This window comes from Camelina sativa, chromosome 10, assembly GCF_030686135.1.
Source record: "Camelina sativa cultivar CO46 ecotype springtype chromosome 10, ASM3068613v1".
Taxonomy (NCBI): Eukaryota; Viridiplantae; Streptophyta; class Magnoliopsida; order Brassicales; family Brassicaceae; genus Camelina; species Camelina sativa.
Window position 1 is genome coordinate 6237982 of NC_141889.1, and position 12441 is coordinate 6250422.

Here is a 12441-nt window from a genome sequence, read left to right on the forward strand (position 1 = left end):
GAAGATAAGTGTTTTAGGTATTTCCATGCACGTATTTAAATAAATTATCAAATTTACTACTCCAACCATTATGTAAATAATTAAATATTTAGTTATCAAATTTACTACTCTAATCAATACTATTTAAATTTTAGAGAAATTTTTTTGTTCACATCTTTCCAAACATGCAAAATGAGCGAAGATGACAAAAATCAATACTTATGAGATATTCAAAGTCTGAGCTCCGGATCAGAGGACAACGTTCCACCCCGCGGACCTGTCTCCACAACGATTACATACACTAACAACCCCTACAACCCGGAAGACAGAGCAGAATACTTAGTACTTACCTTGGTTTCAGCTAGCCAATGCCTCCATTGCTTTTAGGGAGCGGATGACCAACAATCATTATATTGCGGAAAATTGAATCGAATTCTACTATTCAATGAAGCCATTTGTTGTCTGAATCATTTGGTCAATCCGTCAACTTCGATTCTAAATTAAAATGTAGTAAGAATATTTAATAATTTAAAATCGTTAGCCCAATTATTAAGTATTAATGTTTTATCGCCTATTTATCATACTTTTTTATCCACTTAAAAACCATTTACTCAATTTAGCATTCTTTAAACCAAACATACTTAAAGATGAGAGAGTTTCCAAAATATTCATTATGCGTATTCATTAATTTTTCTTAAGAAAGAAGTAACACTATTCAACAAAAAGATTTTGTTTTAATAATTTGGTCAATCATATCAACTTCATTTACATATTAAAATGAAGTAAAAAAATTTCAGTAATTTATAACCGTTATCCTAATTGTTACGTGTCAATGTTTTATCGGCTATTTTATGACAATTTTATTTATCAAACTATCATATCATAGAAAATTACCAATTCATCCATTTGTTAACTTAAAATTAAATTAGTAATTTAGTTAAAAAGTAAAAAAAAAACATTTTCTTTGGACAAAGTAATAAACATTGTAAGATTTTTTTTTTTTGGTTCTAGAAGACTCCTATTGAAATCCTTAGATACGTTTTTTATTTGGTAAAATATCCTTAGATAATGTATAATATATATTTTTTTGGAACAAAATCTTCACACATATAACTCTCAAGGAAGTTTTTTGGCAGTTTGACCAAAAAAAGGAAGGTATTGGCTCGGTACCTGGTTCGGAACCGGACCAAAAGCTCTAGTACTAGCGTCATCGATCCACGAGATGCATCAAACATAAAATCTGGACCGTTGATGAGGTATCATAAGTTGAACCGCGGTGATTCATCTCAAATCTGACGTGGCATTTAATTGTATTTAAAAAGAGGCTTTGAGTCCGAATCCTTGTATTTTATCTCTCTCATAGAAAAGAAAAAACAAAAAGCTAAAATTTTTTCTTCTGTTTCCCAAACTCAGTGCCGAGGCGAGGCTTTGTGATACTGAGGTGAGATTCCAAAGTCTTCTGCTTTAGGATCCCTGTTCATCAACTATACTGAGATCTTTGTGAGCTTTTTTTATGTTTTTATTATAGCCTTGGTTTTGTATTCGCATGTTCTTTTTGTTGTTTGGTGTTGTTGTTCTTTGTGTTTTGTTTAGTTTGCGATGAGAAGTTAGGGTTTATCCTGCGCTTCTTTTGTCTGAGAATTTCGATGTTTCGAGAATTTTTTGTCTTTTTTACTGTCTGTTTCTATTAAGTGGTCGGAAAAATGCATGATTTTGACGCTGATTGACTTAAAAATTTCGAGAGATTCAAGTGATGAAGATGGGTTTGTGTTTTGTCTGAATCTGTGTGGTGTAAAGCTTAGGAGGGTTCTCATCGTTAAAGCTTAGGAGGGATCTTTGCTTCTTCAGAATGTAATTGAAGTGAGGATAAATGATGAACCTTTGAGATTTGAGATTTGGTTTTTATTAATGACTTGCTAGATTTTCAAACTCTTTGTATAATCTGGAGTTCTCCAATCAAATTTTCATTTAGTTCTTCAATTTTCAGATCTAAAAGTGGGAATAAGAGATAATTATGGATCACGAATGAGATCTTGATTAAATTTCTCTTATTGTTGACCAGCCAACTTCTGGATTTTGTTTTCGTGGAATTAGGTATTTGTTGTTGCATATATGCCAGTGTGAAGTCAATGCGTTTTTATGAGATTTGAATTCCTTTTTTGCTACTCCTTGAGTCTGGATTTGGTTCTGCAGATGTTGAGTTTGTCGAGTTTCGTGGAATTAGGTTTTTGTTGTTGCATATATGCCAGTGTGAAGTCAATGCGTTTTTATGAGATTTGAATTCCTTTTTTGCTACTCATTGAGTCTGAATATGGTTCTGCAGATGTTGAGTTTGTTAATAGGGAACATTACTTTCTGCTTGTTGCAAATATATAATCCTCTGAACTTATTTTTCATGCACAGCCTTAGATTACAAGAAGAAGTGTTTTTGGTGGAAGGATCTACTGAACTGTTTTTTACAAATGGGGGAGGACACAAAGGCAACCGTTGATCCAACAGCAAACAAGACTTGTTCTCTTGAGAAGCCAACAGAGGCTATGGCTGGGAAAAAGGAGATGGAGAATGCTGGAGGTAAAGAAACACAAGAACTTACGAAAGATGAGGGTACGTCTGAACCAAAGAAAATGGAGATAGATGCTGAGATAAAGAAAGATGATGAAAGAGCTGAGACGGAAGATAAAGAGTCAGAGGTTAAGAGCAATGGAGACAATGCTGAGACTGAAAAAGTGGACGAAGATGCTAAGGTCACAAAAGATGAGGGACAAGCAGAGGCTACCAACATGGACGAAGATGCAGATGGAAAGAAGGAGCAAACTGATGATGGTGTTTCAGTGGAAGATACTGTAATGAAGGATGTGGAATCCAAAGACGATGACAATGCCAAAGATGATGAAAAGCAAGACACCAAAGAGACGGGTAGTACTGAAGCAGACCACAAGAAAGCTGGGAAAGAATCAGAGGAGGACATAAAACATGAAGGTGAAAAGTCAAATGGAACGAAAGATGGGAATACCGAAGACATCAAAGAGGAAGGGAAGCTGGTAGATGAAGAAAAAGCCACAGAAACTGTTGATAAAGTGGATAATGTGAAGGAGCAGAATGAGGAGGAGTTGGTTGATGAAGAAAAAGAGAAGGAAGATAAGAAAGAAGATAAAGAAGAGGAAGTTGAGGCGGAAAAGGCTGAGGTGGATGAGGCAAAGGTTGAAGATGAAAAAGAAGGGAGTGAGGATGAGAACGACAATGAAAAAGTGGAGAGCAAACATGCAGAGGAAGATGAGAAAGAGGAGAGAAATGATGATAAGGAAGATGAAAAAGCAGAGAGTGGTGATGATAAAAAAGAAGAGAGCAAGGCTTCTAAAAAGCGGGGGAAAGGAAAGAGTTCTGCTGAAAAGGTTCGTGAGAAGACAAAAAATAAGGAAGAAAAAAAGGAAGTGGAGCCTATAACTCCTTTCTCCAATCGCCCTGTGCGTGAGCGGAAATCTGTTGAAAGGCTTGTTGCATTGATTGATAGAGACTCTTCGAAAGAATTCTATATTGAAAAGGTTTGCCAATACTTTCCTCAGTTGTGTAGAACTTCATTGCTAGATATCTTTTTGATATTACTAAGTGGAGTATCTTTTGGATATTACAGGGGCGAGGTGCATATCTCAAAGATATTCCCAATGGTATGTTCATGTTCTAATTATCCTTTTACTGAATTTTCTGTTAGCTTTCCGAGTTTCAGTTTGAGCCCTAATTATTTCCTAATGTGTGGCATAGCCTAAACCTTCATTTATTGCTGGAATTTTAAGTGCTGGGTACTACCATTTGTGAAATTGCGTTTAAATAGTCTGTGTTGATTGATCTATATACTATTCTGTTTTGGCTATGTGAATTTTCATCCAAATGTTTCTCTTGGCATTTAGCAATTACAGCTGGGCAGAAACAAGATTTGTTTGGAAACCAAAATCTAATAATCATGACCAACATATAAGATACCTTTATTGTTCCATTTTTCATCTATTTTGCAGTTGAAATTGAATAGATAACTTGAATATTGTTTATCTGTAGTTGCTAGCAAGGTAGCGAGGAAGAAGGCTGATGAAACTTTGAAGCTGCTACATGGAATTCTATTTGGTGGGAGGAGAGGGAAGGTGAGCGTCTCTCTGGACCCTTTCACATTCTGTCGCTTTAATAGTTATAATTATAAAATTGTCAGTTATGGGCATACTCTTATATATAGTTTAACCAGTGGTTTCGACTCAGTTGTTGCAGCTTTTATCGTAGCAGCTAGTCTGCTAATTATGTTTGTATGTCTTACTCTTGTTGCTTTAACAGGCTGCTCAGATCAGGACTAACATATTGGGGTTCTCTGGTTTCGTTTGGCATGGAAATGAGGTGTGTAACATTATACATAGAGATTTTTATACGTAACTTTACTTTGTATATAATTGTGGGAGTCTTTGTTATTTGCAGAAGAAGGCAAAAGAGAAGGTAAAAGAAAAGCTTGAAAAATGCTTCAAAGAAAAACTGTCGGAGATTTGTGATGTGTTGGACATACATATTACCAAGACTACAAAGAAGGTCATTATGGTTATTAATTTCTAAGTTGTTCTTCAGATTCATTTTTCTTCCTGTGTAAATAGATGGCATCATTTGAGCTGCTTGATCAGCCATTTCTGGTTGCACGAAGTTTAAGCTAATTCATATCCCCCATTTTATAAATACGGCTACTTATTGTTGCATGTGTTTTCAACACAGGAAGATATCATTACAAAACTGTTTGACTTTTTGGAGAAACCTCATGCGACAAGCGACATATCTGTTTCTGAGAAAGAGAAGGTAATCTGGTGTTATAAAAATTGTTTGTTTTATTTGTTATTGGAATCTTACATTCTCTTAAAACATTCTCTTGAAACAGTCAAGTAAGGGAGCAAAGCGCAAGAGAACTCCGAAGCAAAGTTCACCTGCAGCTGGGAGTTCATCCTCCAAACGGTCAGCAAAGGTATTAGTGCGTAGCTTAGAACTCGTGACACATTTGATTCACTACTCATGTTATTATCTCTGAAGAGAATGTGTGCCTTAATGTTAGCTTATGTGCAACTGTCCATCATAGGTCCATGCCTCTTGCCAATTACCTAAATCTGATTATATTATTTGCTCTTCCTTGCAGAGCCGAAGAAAGTCTGAAGAGGCAACAAAGGGTGACAAAAAGAGTTTAGCTCATTCTGATGAGGAATCTGAAGAAGAGAAAGAGGAAGAAGAAAAAGAAAAACAGGAGAAAGAGGAGAAGGCAGAAGAAGAGAATAAAGAGGACGACAATGAAAATGACATTCCTGATAAATCTGAGGATGAGGCGCCTCAGCCTTCTGAAAGCGAGGAGAAAGATGAATCTGAGGAGCATTCTGAAGAAGAAACTACAAAGAAGAAACGTGGTTCTAGATTGTCAGCTGGGAAGAAAGAATCAGCAGGGAGAGCCAGAAACAAGAAAGTGGCAGTCGCGGCAAAATCCAGCCCACCAGAGAAAGTTACACAGAAGCGATCATCAGCAAAGCGAAAGAAAACTGATGATGACAGTGATACAAGTGCAAAGCTGTCCTCTAAGAGGAAGAAGTCTGAAAAACTTACCAAGGCCTCCCCTGCTCCTTCAAAGTCTGCATCAAAAGAGAAGCCAGGTGTGGTCATTATCTTGTTCTTTATCTTCCACTTAGATGCTCGCTTAGGTAAAATAAAGCACATGTTGTGTGTAGGGTTTGTCCGATGCCTTGGAGAATCTTATTCCTTGACGAGTTCATTTGCAGAAGCTACCCAATATTGCAGCCACGAATGTTTTCTGACACTATGTTTATCTTTGTTTGTGTCTATGCAAAAGTAAAAAGAGCTGGAAAAGGGAAAGACAAGCCTTCTGATAAAGTGCTGAAAAATGCAATCGTAGAGATCTTGAAAAGAGTGGACTTTACTACGGTGAGTAATTTTCAACCTTTAATATTCGATACACTTAACTAGGATTTTATGGAATAAAACAAAATCGGATTCTGCTGATTTGAAGTTTGTTGTGCAATATCTATCAAACTGTGAATCATCTTGTTTACCTAGATAACCTAACAAGAGCATTGTTGTTCTTATGCAGGCTACGTTCACGGACATCCTCAAAGAACTTGGTATGAACAGATTGGTTGCAAGTCGTTTATTTCTTGAGTGATTTTCTGGTTGTATATGTAAAGTAAAACACATTGTTTCACCCATCTTTCAGCTAAGGAGTTCAAAGAAGATCTCACCCCAAGAAAGTCATCTATAAAGATGATTATCCAAGAGGAGCTCACCAAATTAGCAGACGAGGCTGAGGAAGAGGAGGAAGATGAGGAGGAGAAGAAAGAAGAGGATGCAGCAGGAGGGTCTGGTGGTGGTGAGGAGGTGAAAGCCTAAACTCCTTGCTGATCACATCGCACATATTGAGTCTCTCTCTATATCTATCTTTTTCTCTCACATATACTGTTGCCTAATGCCTAGTAGTCATCTGGCAAAGGTGTAAGTTAAATCTGTTGATGTAATCTTTTGTTGTTGGAGTCCGAAGCTTTTACTTATGGTAGAGACAAGAGGAAGAAGCTGCATAGCCAAAGGATAGGTTGCTTGTATGTCTATAGCATTTAACATAAAAGCCTCCTTGGATTGTCTTTGATTTGTGAGGCTCTCTTTTAAAGATATTGTCAAAGCTTTCTTTAGTTTCTGTAATGGTAATAAATGACTAATATGATTCTCTTGATATCCCTTTCGACTTGGAATTTAGTATGTATTTGAATATTGCAGAAGGATCTTATGCTGATCATGTTATCCTTGGTCTATCTCTATCATATCTGCAAATCTACCGAGGATAAGTTATTATTACTCTTATATTTTGCAGATATGTTAGAGAAATACAATCTAAGAAATGCAGGAATTGGTGACATTATCAACACATAAGAGTAATATTTGATATAGAAGATAATCTGTTATTACAGAACCAAAACCTACAGACAAGAATCTGTGCTCTTCTTTTACATTCCCTTTTTGGACAACACCAAAAAAACGTAAGAACCTCGAGAGACCATTACACCACAACACAAGGCAAAGAGTTCATTTTCCCCTTCTAGCTTAAAATGGTTCTTTTGATTCGGAAGGTAGTGTTTGAACGAACAAAGGCAAAAGTACCGGTCCGATTGCAAAATAGAATATCGGTTAAGAACTAAACCGGAGTCAGAGAAACGGAATATACTTGAGAGACCTCTCAGTGGGAAGGCACTGAAACTGAAACTTTCACTTCTTCTTCTTCTTCTCTATCCCTTTCATAGTTTTCAGTTTCGATCTATAAAGTTTCCAACTTCGGGTGGGTCGTAGTTTTTAAAATGGCAAGTGGAAGAGATAGAGACGACCCTTTATCATTTACCAGCAATCCATCGACGGCGTCGTCTCCGGTCACTGTATCTGACTATCTCGACACGTTTCTCGGCGAACCCACTTCTCGCTCCGGTAGTTTTCAGAGCGACAGCTTACTCGGTGGAGGCGGTGGAGAGAGCATCAACGACGCTGATTTCGGATTCGCTCGTCCTGATTTCCGATCGGAGCAACTCGCTGGGACTGTACAGTTTTACGAGAGGCATGTTTTCTTGTGCTACAAAAAGCCCTCTGTTTGGCCCGCTAGAATCGAGGCTGCTGAGTTCGATCGATTGCCTAGGCTACTCTCTGCCGCTGTATCTGCCAGAAAGGGTAGCATGAAGAAGGAGGTGAGGTTTCCTAATCTGCAATTTTTTTTGATTCCATCTTCATCGGACTGATTCAAGCTGTTGACTTGAATCCATATCCGAAGTTTATTGCTTGATTCTCAATTTCTCATAGATTTAGGTCTGATTAAGTTTGATCCATGGCTTTGTGATTCAAACTTATTTTTCTTCCTTTTGAGAGTTCATCCTCCCAAATAGGCAAAAAGCACTTGCTCTCTGTTGTTTTTGGCTTTACTTAAAGTATATGTTTGGGTCAGATAAGGTAAAAGTATCTATTTCTAGCAAGATTCTATAGATAACAACATAATAACTTTTTGCCTTCAAGATGTGATCATTAAGAGCACACAGCTACGTTTTTTTTAGCTGCAATGTGCAGCTACTGGTTTTACTCTTATTTCATGTGTTATGTCAGTTTTAAATTTTAATTGGAGATGGTGTCTCTATTGGATGTTAATTGATTGTTTATCATTGGATAGTCTTATACTTAGGCCTTACAGTTTATGATCTTTTAAGCGTCGTGCCTCATGTTTTTTTTTTCTTTTCGTCCATTGCTCTGTAGACTCGACTCACAATATGTGAGGGACATGATGGCACAGAGACATCCAATGGTGATGTACGTATCTTTCCTGATATGATAAGATACAGGTAAGGGTTGAAGTCCTGCTGTGCTAGTGGGAGATTTCTTTGCTCTCGTTTTTCAACAGTCTGGACTTGTTTTTGACAGTTTCAGTTAAACTAAAATGCAGAAGGTTGACTCATTTTGATGTGGAAACGTTTGTGGAAGAGGTGCTTGTGAAGGATGGTGAATGGCTGCCTGGAAATCCTGAATTGCTAAAAGGCTCATATGTCTTTGTATGTTCTCATGGATCCCGAGACCGGCGATGTGGGGTTTGTGGGCCGTCGCTGGTTAGTAGATTCAGAGAAGAACTTGAGTTTCATGGTCTTCAAGGTAAAGTGTCAGTTAGCCCATGTTCTCACATTGGTGGTCACAAATACGCTGGGAATGTTATCATCTACAGATCAAACATCAACAGGGAAGTCACAGGACACTGGTGCGTAACGAAATACATATTTTATTGACTGGTTTGAGGCGACGTACTTCTTTCTTTCATGTGGTTTTATAATTATTTTTGATAAGGAGATCAAGAATATGCATTTGAGTGTTCTTTTAACAGGTATCTTAAAAATGAAGATGTGGATCGAACATGGAAGTTCTCTGCAATGTCCAAATCAATCAATACCCTGATTTTGACTTGATGATACAATCATTCTTGTGTCTAGGTATGGGTATGTGACGCCAGAAGATGTACCTATTCTCTTGGAGCAGCACATGAACAAAGGCGAGATTGTAGACCGGCTATGGAGGTAAGTACAGAGTTTCTTGGCCTGCTTCCATATAACTTGGTGATAGGTAGAGACAGTAATACATAACCGTTGTCTGGTTTTTTAGGGGTGAAATGGGTCTAACAGAAGAAGATCAGAAGAAAACTCAAGAAGGGCGGTTTCAGCTAAATGGTGTAGTCCATACCATACAGAGCAATGAAGAAGTGTCTCAGGAATCATCAAGTCACAGCGCCGATGTTTCGTGTTGCCAGCCGCGAGCTGCAGAACCTAACGGTTGTTGCCAGCAAAATGGGAACAGCTCTTCATGTTGTCAAGACGACACAAGTCTGATGTTGTTGTCTCTGGAACAAACATCAGAAGATAATCAACTTGAAAGTGGAAACAAGAATGAGAAGCTAACACCGGGAAGAAAAGTTGCAGAAAAGACATTCTTTAGAATTAATAGTGAGAAAGGATCTTCAACGCGTAAGGTTTGTGGAATACCAACATGGCTAGAGAGCTGGGAGCGAGAAGATACATATGCAGCTCTTGCTGTTGTCTGCGCTGCTGCTTCTGTGGCTGTTGCTTATACTTGCTACAAACAGTTGTAATGAAGAAATATGTTAGCCCTAAGATGATTATGTTCTTATCAAACATTGTGATCTTGTTTTAGCTTTTCAGACTACATTTCCCCTTTGAAAGGACGATCCATGTTAAAACTGTTTGATAGTATGTAATTTATGTGCTCCTATCCTACTTAATCATGATTCTAAATTAGAACAGCTATCCGTAGTCTGAGTTTAGACTTATGAAAGAAACCCTTTGGGACTTTCAGCTTCTTTGGTCTCAAGAGTGATTCAAAAATTTCCAAGAATGGCATTGCCAAAGAATTAAATGATGAGTCATCACATTTTCAAAATACTAAAACGGATTGATTTGCAGATTCCAAAAGTCCACCACACCAATCAACCGCATTCCAGTGCCCTTCACCTTCGTGTGTGCCAAGAGATGACATTAAACGAGCGCTTGTAGCCTTGTAGGCTCTGCAATGAGCTCAGGCAAAAAGAGGACTAATATCTTGTAATTAATTGTTTGTTTAACGTTAATTTGTAAGTTTTGTATTTGACCTTTTTCGTAACTAATTCCCAAAAAAGGAAGAAGCTAAAAAAACTATGCGTAATCAATCGGCCCCTTAATGTAATTGAGTTAACTTTAGCCCACCTTTTTTATAAATAAAGTAAATAAAGGAAAACTTGTTTTTTTTTTTCCGTTTAGCAAAAAGTAAAATAGAAAAACGGCGTACTTAATAATAAAAAAAGGAAAACGCGGAGGAGCGTACTTATATCACCGACATAAGTTCCCGATTATAAAAGGAACGAAGTCGATCAGAAGAGGCCTGGTTTTTGTTTTTTCCTTTTCTTCTTCTCTGTTTCTCTCATGATCGATCGATCGATCGATGGAAGAAGAAGATTTGCACAGCTTTATTGTAAGAAATCTTCAACTTCTCTTTGATTCTTTTTAGGGATTCGTTTCTGTTTAAAGATTTTGTTTTTTTTAGGGTTTCGTTTCCGTTTTCGAATCGGAATTTGATAATTTACATAAACCATACGAATCGCGACTCTGCGTTTCTAAGTTTCTGTGAATTTCAACTTCTTTCTTTCTTTTGATTTTTTATTCTAGGGTTTCGTTGTTGTTTTAAAGATTTTGTTTTTTAGGGTTTCGTTTCCGTTTTTTGAATCGGCTTTGATAATTTACATAAACCAAACGAATCGCGACTCTGCGTTTCTAAGTTTCTGTGAATTTCAACTTCTTTGTTTCTTTTGATTTGAATTCTGTTTTTAGGGTTTTGGTTTTTGTTTCTTGCAACGCTTTCGATAAATTGATAAAGCGTGAAATTTGTTGCGATCGAATGTGGTTTGTTTGTTATTCTTTCCTTGTTTTGTTTTGTTTTTGGTTTTCTTTAGAAACCCAAGAGAGATCATAAGGCAAACACTCAACTAATGGTGTTCTGTTAGATTCTCTTTTGGGGATATTGTCCCTTCTGAGGTTGGTCCCAATGGATGGCTTCTATGCTATCTAAGTCTTTAGACCCGAGGCTGAATTACCGATCCTTTTACCCATGGCTTATAAGTAAATTTCTTCAGACAGACAAATCTACTTGGGATCGGTTTCAGTTTCAATGGTTATAAAGATCAAGTTACCCACGTCTTATAGAGATCATCCAGTCTTTGTGACTGAGATTGGTTGGGAAAAGACAATCCCTTTTGTTACCCACGGCTTATAGAGATCATCCAGTCTTTGTGACTGAGATTGGTTGGGAAAAGATAATCCCTTTTGTTACTCACGGCTTATAGAGATCATCCAATCTTTGTGACTGAGATTGGGACAAGACAATCTCTTTTATTACCCACAGCTTATAGAGATCATCCAGTCTTTGTGACTGAGAGTATTGGGACAAGACAATCTCTTTTGTACCCATGGCTTGTAGAGATCATCTAGTCTTTGTGACTGAGAGTATTGGGACAAGACAATCCCTTTTGTACCACGGCTTATGAAAATTTCAGACTTTGTGACTGAGATTGGGAAGACCTTTTGCTACCCACGGCTTATGAAAATCTCAGATTTTGTAACTGAGATTGGGAAGGTCTTTTGCTACCCACGGCTTATTAAAATCTCAGATTTGTGACTGAGATTGGGAAGACCTCTTGTTACCCACGGCTTATAGAGATCATACAGTCTTTGTGACTGAGAGTATTGGGATAAGACAGTCCCTTTTGGTACCCATGGCTTATTAAAATCTCAGACTTTGTGACTGAGATTGGGAAGACCTCTTGTTACCCACGGCTTATAGAGATCATACAGTCTTTGTGACTGAGAGTATTGGGATAAGACAGTCCCTTTTGGTACCCACGGTTTATAAAAATCTCAGACTTTGTGACTGAAATTGGGATAAGACAGTCCCTTTTGCTACCCACGGCTTATGAAAATCTCAGACTTCGTGACTGAGATTGGGAAGAGACAATCCCTTTTGCTACCCACGGCTTATGAAAATTTCAGACTTTGTGACTGAGATTGGGAAGATCTTTTGCTACCCACGACTTATGAAAATTTCAGACTTTGTGACTGAGATTGGGAAGATCTTTTGCTACCCACGGTTTATTAAAATCTCAGACTTTGTGACTGAGATTGGGATAAAACAGTCCCTTTTGCTACCCACGGCTTATGAAAATCTTAGACTTCGTGACTGAGATTGGAAAGAGACAATCCCTTTTGCTACCCAAGACTTGTGAAAATCTCAGACTTTGTGACTGAGATTGGGAAGAGATCTTTTGCTACACACGGTTTATTAAAATCTCAGACTTTGTGACTGAGATTGGGACAAGACAATCCTTTTTCGTACCCA

General features: G+C 37.6%; 2 protein-coding genes across 3 annotated transcripts; both read left to right on the forward strand.

The window, feature by feature from the left end:
- The first annotated feature begins 1085 nt into the window (after nt 1-1085).
- On the forward strand, nt 1086-6723 carry LOC104720102 (DEK domain-containing chromatin-associated protein 3). Its single transcript, XM_087470472.1, has 12 exons — nt 1086-1420; nt 2383-3521; nt 3611-3644; nt 4030-4112; nt 4297-4356; nt 4435-4542; nt 4720-4800; nt 4880-4963; nt 5132-5633; nt 5831-5922; nt 6089-6119; nt 6212-6723. Exons 2-12 carry the CDS (start codon nt 2442-2444, stop codon nt 6382-6384), a joined length of 2328 nt encoding a protein of 775 aa, XP_087326598.1. The 5' UTR covers nt 1086-1420; nt 2383-2441; the 3' UTR covers nt 6385-6723.
- Nucleotides 6724-7017: 294 nt separating this feature from the next.
- Nucleotides 7018-9820, forward strand: LOC104717573 (uncharacterized). 2 transcript variants are annotated; one of them, XM_010435165.2, is made up of 5 exons: nt 7018-7718; nt 8275-8360; nt 8462-8767; nt 8997-9080; nt 9166-9820. In XM_010435165.2, exons 1-5 carry the CDS (start codon nt 7341-7343, stop codon nt 9647-9649), a joined length of 1338 nt encoding a protein of 445 aa, XP_010433467.1. In that variant the 5' UTR covers nt 7018-7340; the 3' UTR covers nt 9650-9820. The 2 variants fall into 2 exon arrangements, 1 of the variants encoding a protein (XP_010433467.1); XR_015569141.1 differs by having other exon boundaries at nt 7058-7718; nt 8891-9080.
- Nucleotides 9821-12441: the final 2621 nt, after the last annotated feature.

Coding starts and splice junctions, on each gene's coding strand:
- LOC104720102 (XM_087470472.1), top strand. CDS start 2,442: ATGGGGGAGGACACAAAGGCAACCGTTGATCCAACAGCAAACAAGACT. Junction 4,543..4,719: donor TTACCAAGACTACAAAGAAG/GTCATTATGGTT, acceptor TTTTCAACACAG/GAAGATATCATTACAAAACT. Junction 6,120..6,211: donor GGACATCCTCAAAGAACTTG/GTATGAACAGAT, acceptor CCCATCTTTCAG/CTAAGGAGTTCAAAGAAGAT.
- LOC104717573 (XM_010435165.2), top strand. CDS start 7,341: ATGGCAAGTGGAAGAGATAGAGACGACCCTTTATCATTTACCAGCAAT. Junction 8,361..8,461: donor CCTGATATGATAAGATACAG/GTAAGGGTTGAA, acceptor ACTAAAATGCAG/AAGGTTGACTCATTTTGATG. Junction 9,081..9,165: donor ATTGTAGACCGGCTATGGAG/GTAAGTACAGAG, acceptor CTGGTTTTTTAG/GGGTGAAATGGGTCTAACAG.